Source organism: Arachis hypogaea, chromosome 10 (assembly GCF_003086295.3).
Source record: "Arachis hypogaea cultivar Tifrunner chromosome 10, arahy.Tifrunner.gnm2.J5K5, whole genome shotgun sequence".
NCBI classification, from domain to species: Eukaryota; Viridiplantae; Streptophyta; class Magnoliopsida; order Fabales; family Fabaceae; genus Arachis; species Arachis hypogaea.
Window position 1 is genome coordinate 80990286 of NC_092045.1, and position 7057 is coordinate 80997342.

A 7057-nucleotide genomic window follows, 5' to 3' on the forward strand; every position below is an offset into this window, starting at 1 on the left:
CTAGTACAGGCCATGAGCTCATGTGTCGGTTAGCACCTGCATTCCCGACATTTACCCGATCACGAGTTCACGATTTCCCGGATACGATTTTCTGTTCAAATAAATGCGCATATAATTATTAGCAGCTCTATTGAGACAGCCTCTGCTTTCTACTCGCAGGAAATATACTCTTGGGAACGGAAAATTGCTGTAGGTATCTTAGTTTTCCTATAGAAGCTCTTGGGTTGCTTTAAGCAACAGATAAATAAACATTATCTCTTGGGTTGCATTAAGCAACGAATAAGCAAACAATATCCCTTGGGTTGCCTCAAGCAACAATTAACTTTTCAATAAGTCCTCTGCTCTTAATCTCTTTACTCTGCTCTGATTCCTATGTTTAACATGTGTATTTAAAGCTTATGTAAATCTCGATATGAATAGTAAGCCTGTCCCAAGTATAGGTTCATTAAGTCTATACTGAAACAGTTTAACTTTTCATATTATACCTAACCCTAGTCTTAACTCAAAGACTAACTATGTTGCCCTAGTTCGTTCGCTAGTCTCTGTCTGTTTTTCTGTTGTTAAAACTTTACAGACTTCTTCTTTGGTTTTTATCTTTTCGTTAGGTTTTATCTTTCTTTTATCTTTGCCTCACTAATATGTTCTTACCACTCCCTAAGTGTTTTATAAAGGTAATTATGAGATTCTGTGCTCAAAGTTATCTTTCTAAAGCTTTTACAGAAAATTGCCTTTTTCGCATTATTTTATTATTTTTATTAAAATATTATTTCTAATTAAATATTAGCATTTAATATTTTATTATTATTTATTATTTTATTATTAAATTTTCGAAAATTAACCTTCCTTTACCTTTTTACCTTTAAAATTCACTTTTTACACCGCTAACTTTTAATATTTCTACTTTAACCACCCTAACTTTCAGAAATTACCAAATAACCCCTTAAACACCAAAAATTTTACTTCCATTCCCTTTTAAGGATCTAAAGCCTATTCTTCATTGTTCTTCATCACACTCAAAGTGTTCTTCATGTTCTTCATAAATTCTTTAGATTCTTTCTCTATTTTTACCCGTTTTTCAGTCTTTTCAGCAATCAATTTTTACCATAATTCATAATAAATTAGCAGCCACTAAAACCCCAACTTTTCTACATGATTTTAACACAAATTGAACTTCAATTTAAGCCTAGGGTTTCGTTTTCCCAGCTGCCCCAAAAACATGAACTTTAAAGCTTGAATTTCATCAAATTTCATCAAAATTTCACCAAAATTTCACCCAGAATCAATCATATATGCAACCAATTTTTAGCACAGCCAAATCATACAACATTCACACAATTCAAACAAAAATAATCAAGATTAATTTCGTGACACCCTACTTGATTTTGCTGCTCCTAATTCAGTTAGACTTTCAGGTTGTCCTTTAGCACTTTTTCCTCCTAAATCACATCAAGAACAACTTTAAATCCAAAAACTCTCAACTAACAAAATCTCACTCAGCATGTTAGGAAGTGATTTCTAACCTTATACTTGCTGGAATGTCACGTTTCTTGGCCCTCAAGTCAAGTTAAGCATGATTCCTAAGGAAGAACATCAAGAAAACACATGTTTGAGCATGTTTCCTTGAAACCGAATCAAAAGAGAGATGGTGCAGCCAACTCACCTTGATTCCAGCCTTAATAAGTCATATAATCATGTGGAGAAAGAAGAGAGGATAATTTTGGTCGGATTGGAATTTTGATTTGAGTTTTATTTCAGCAGAAATCAAGCTTTGAAGATTTGGAACTAAGAACTTTTCTCTCTTTTTCTCTCTTGGAAATTTCGGCCACAAGGAGCAAATGAACCAGACTTGGGGGTTTTGGGGGTGTAGGGTGAGGTTTGATTGGTTGGCTTGGAGGTGGATTAAAATAATATTAAAATATCTCAGGTGTATAACTACTAAAACTAGGTGTATCGGAACACTTGTGAAAACATCTCTAAAAATTATTTTCTGAGCTACTAGCATAAATGACACTAATAACATATTTATTATGAGAATAAAACATGTATGATGAGGCCTTAGCATTGCTAAAGTCATCAGAGAGTGCTGGTGCTAAACTACACCAGTAAATTGTGAACCCGGTTAAACCGATTTTCTGTTTTTAACTAAAACTGACCAGTTAACCTTATAATATTATTCAAGCAGCTTCTAATAATAATATAATGATAAGATTACCCTATTATCTCTCTTATCTCATGAATCGAGTCCGGTTCGTCAAACTGAGACTATTTACGAAAAACTGGATCAAAACTCCTAACCGATACGGTTCAAAAACTATGTTCTTCGTAACTGCATTATCGAGCTTGCCTCGGAAAAGGTTCTAGCTTAAAGATGACATAATGACAATGAGGATTGAAATACTTGATGATATATCAGAGGTTCTCCCCTTACTGATCCTCCGGAGAAATCCGTACTTTCAGAAAAGATCTCGTGTACTCGAAAATCGGGGTTGTTACATTCTACCCTCCTAAAAGAAAATTTTGTCCTCAAAATTTCAGTTACCTGAGAATAGATGCGGATAATCAACTTTCATCTTATCTTCCAGTACCCAGGTGTGCTCTTCTTTTCCTCTTTGTCCCCAAGCTACTTTGACTCGGCGAACAGTTTTGCTCTTAGCTGCTTATCACTTCTTTCTACGATCTGAACTGGTGATGCTTGATATGTTAAATCATTTCATAACTGTACTGTCTCTGGTTGTAAAATGTGATTTTCGTCGGGAATATATTTCTTAAATTGTGAGACATGAAAAACATCATGAATGTTTGACAGATATGGAGGAAGGGCTATTTGATACGCTACTAGACCGACTCTTTTAAGTATTTGGAAAGGTCCTATGTATGAAGGGTTAAGCTTTTTAGTCTTAAGTGCTCTACCTATTCTAGTAGTCGGGGTTACTTTAGGAAAAACATGGTCTCCCTCACTAAACTCTAAGGGTCTACGTCTATTATCGGCATAGCTCTTTTGATGGCTTTGTGCTGTCTGGATCTTCTGACGAATTCCCTTTATCTTCTCTGTAGTTTCTTGAACTAAGTCTGGACCCAAGATACTAGCTTCTCCATCATCATTCCAACACAATGGTGTCTGACATCTTCTTCCGTAGAGAGCTTTATAAGGTGCCATCCCGATACTTTGTTGGTAGCTGTTATTGTAGACGAATTCGATCAAGGGCAAATATTTATCCCAACTACCTTGGTTATCCAACACACAAGATCTTAGCATGTCTTCTAATGTTTGGATTGTCTGCTCTCATTGTCCGTCTGTCTGAGGATGGCATGCTGTACTCATGTGCAATTCTGTCCCTAACGCTTTTTGGAAAGCTCCCCAGAATCTGGAAGTAAACCTCGAATCTCGATCTGAAACAATTGACGAAGGTATCCCATGCAATCATACGATTTCTTGAATATATATCTGTGCCAGCCTTTCTAAAGTATAGTCAACTCGAATCGGAAGGAAATGCGCTGATTTTGTTAACCTGTCCATAATTATCCAAATAGCATCGTGCCCTATTGAGGTCCTTGGCAATCCCGTGATAAAATCCATAGTGATCTGCTCCCATTTCCATTGGGGTATTTCCAAGGGTTGCAGGGTTCCTGACGGCTTCTAATGTTCCACCTTCACCCTCTGGTAGATTAAACATTTTGAGACATAGTCAGCAACCTCTTTCTTTAAGCCCGGCCACCAAAACATTTGTTTCAAATTTTGATACATCTTTGTCACTCCAAGATGCATGGAGAATCTACTTTGATGAGCTTCTACAAGAATCCTCCGTCGCAAATCTCCAGAGCTAGGCACACAAATGCTGGTCTTGTACCTCCAAAGACCGCTACAATCTTGTTTTACAACTTTCGGTTCCTCTACTTTCATCCGTCTCAGCATCGTCATCATTTCTGAATCCTGTGTTTGTGCTTGCTGAATACTAATCTTAAAATCTGGTGTTATATGCAATTGGGCCAGACGGACTCCACTTGACGTTTCAGTCATAGTCAATTTAAGGTCCTCAAATTCCATAAGTAGCTTTTCTTCCTTTATCATCATCCAAGAGATACTCAAATTCTTCCTGCTTAAAGCGTCTGCCACCACATTCGCTTTCCCTGGGTGATAACTTAACTTGAAATCATATTCCTTCAAAAATTCCATCCACCTTCGCTGTCGCATATTAAGATCCTTCTGGTCAAAGATATACTTTAAACTTTTGTGGTTGGAGAAAACTTCTTGTTGAGTGCCATACAAATAGTGTCTCCAGATCTTCAGAGCAAACACTACTACAGCCAACTCCAAGTCATGCGTTGGATAATTTCGTTCATGAGGTCTCAGCTGCCGGGAAGCCACCACATTCTTGTCTTGCATCAGCACACACCCAAGTCCTTTATCAGAGGTGTCACAGTATACTTCAAATGGTTTCTGTGGGTCGGGTAGTACTAATACAGGTGCAGTTGTTAACTTTTCCTTAAGTATGTTGAAACTTCTATCACACTCAGCTGTCCAAACGAACGGAACTTCTTTTCGTGTAAGGTAAGTCAGAGGTAAGGCTATCTGTGAAAACCCTCTAATAAACCTCCGGTAATATCCAGCAAGTCCGAGAAAACTCCAAACTTCTGTAACGGTTGTAGGTGGTTCCCATTGCACTACTGCTTCAATTTTTAAAGGATCCATTGCAATTCCTCCCTGTGATATGACATGTCCCAAAAATGCCACCTTCTCTGTCCAAAATTCACACTTTGATAGTTTAGCATATAACTTCCGAGTCCTCAGTATCTGCAAAACAGTCCTTAGATGTTCTCCATGCTCTCTTTCTGTGTTCGAATAGATGAGAATATTGTCTATGAAAAGTACTACGAACTGATCAAGGTACGGACGAAAAATATGATTCATGTAATCCATGAAAATCGCAGGAGCATTAGTTAGTCCAAACGACATAACCGTATACTCATAGTGACCATATCGAGTTCTAAATGCAGTCTTCGATATATCTGATTCTTTTACTCGAATCTGGTGATAGCCCGATCGCAAATCAATCTTCGAGAACACAGTTGCACCTTTCAACTGATCCATCAAATCATCAATCCGTGGAAGTGGATAGTTGTTCTTGATAGCGACTTTATTTAACTGTCAGTAATCTACGCAAAGTCTCATTCCACCATCCTTCTTCTTTACTAACAATACCGGAGCTCCCCAAGGTGATGCACTGGGACGAATAAATTTCTTTCCAAGTAGCTCATCCAACTGCTTCTTTAACTCTGCAAGTTCCAATGGTGACATCCGGTACGGTGCTATGGAAATCGGTCCGGTTCCAGGTACTAGTTTAATGCTGAATTCTATCTCTCGTTGAGGAGAAAACTCAGGTATGTCGTCCGAGAAAACATCTGGAAATTCCTTCACCACTCGGATTCGTTCTAAACTTAATTCACTATCATTCGAGCTAGCCGCTAACAGAACGTACCCCTCACAATCACTCCCGTCTAAGGTAACTCTTACAGAATTCAGATATAAAGTATGAGACAAAAATGGTTTAATATCTAAACCCTTAGATGGAATAACAGAAGTTCTTTCATAGCACTCAAGGAAAACATGATACTTAGATAACCAATCTAATCCTAGAATAACTTCTAAACCATATAGAGGCAAACAGATTAGATCATGTATAAAAGTCCTGTTCCTAATATTGAATGGTACTTGCAGGCACGCTAAACTGGTCAAAGCATTTTGGGATGTAGGGGTATGGACAATTAGATCAAAGTTCAACTCAGAGAAATCTAGTCCCAACTCACAAGCAACAGTTAAAGAAATAAAGGAATGCAATGCACACGAATCTTATAGTACAGTTAGAAATCGATTTTTAACATAACACTGACCTTGGATCAGGGCGTCTGATTGCATAGCATCATCAGCAGTCATAGCAAACACTTGACCTTGTTGCTGGGTTCGCGCTGGATTCTGAGTAAACCTCTTTGAGAAATTCTTAGCCATATGTCCTGGTTCATTACAAATATAACACTTGGATGTTCTAAACAAGCAGGGTCTGTTACCATGATCTTTCCCACACTGCCTACATGTAGTATTCACCTGTACCTGTTGGGGTCGTTTACCATTATCCTGCCTTGGTCTACCTCCGTTTCCACCCATAGGGCGAGCAGGAGCGTTACCAACTTGTGGATTCCTTCACTGTGGCACACCAGGTGTCTTGAAGTTTGTCCTTCGTGGTTGCCAATTATAACTATTGTAGTTCCTTGGTGGAAATCCTTGACGACTTACTTTAGATGCAATTACCTTCTTAGCACATTCTTCCACTAACTTACACTTATTAACCAGCTCAGCAAAATCTCGTATCTCCAATGGGACTACTGAACTCATCAGATCCTCAGGAAGACCCCCTTCGAACTTTAAGCACTTCCATTCTTCAAAATCAGCAGGATTCCGTTGGCAAATCTTGGAGAAACGGCACAAGTCATCAAACTTACGGGCATATTCTGCAACAGTTGTGTTACCCTGTTTTAGCTGCATAAGTTCCATCTCCTTAGCGTCACGAGCTGCCCTCGGAAAATACTTCTTAAAAAATTCATCCTTAAAAGTATTCCAAGGAACATCGCCTTCATCTTGTTGCAACAATCGCTGTATCCCCTGCCACCAATGCTCAGCTTCTCCTTCCAGCATATAAGTAGCGAACTCCATGTGTTGGCCTACCGAAACATGCCGTGCTCGTAGTGATCATTCGATAGCTCGAAACCAATTGTCAGCATCAGTCGCAACGAGTGTACATTTAAACTTAGGCAGTTTAACCTTCAGAAAGGTCGCAAGGGTCATAGGTCTTTCGAGATGCCCCAAGTTATTCTCATCATTTCCACTATCTTCTCCATGTTGATTCTCATTCCCGTTTCTCACCCCAAGACGTTCAACAGCCCTAGTTGCTGCTACTACAGCCTCACGCACTGCCTCAGCCACAGCGTTCATAGTAGTCATAAACGTTTCCTGTTCCCTCTCGTGGTGAACATTAGGAATTCCTTCCCATACGCCTCGTCTCTG

At 38.8% G+C, this 7057-nt stretch overlaps 1 protein-coding gene across 1 annotated transcript; it reads right to left on the reverse strand.

Annotated features, from left to right (window-relative positions):
• Window positions 1-4034: 4034 nt before the first annotated feature.
• Window positions 4035-6160, reverse strand: LOC114924542 (uncharacterized mitochondrial protein AtMg00860-like). Its single transcript, XM_029289401.1, has 3 exons — window positions 6064-6160; window positions 4221-4737; window positions 4035-4128 (listed from the first exon to the last, which is right to left on the reverse strand). The coding sequence occupies exons 1-3, from the start codon at window positions 6158-6160 to the stop codon at window positions 4035-4037; spliced, it is 708 nt and encodes a 235-aa protein (XP_029145234.1).
• Between the last annotated feature and the right edge of the window lie 897 nt (window positions 6161-7057).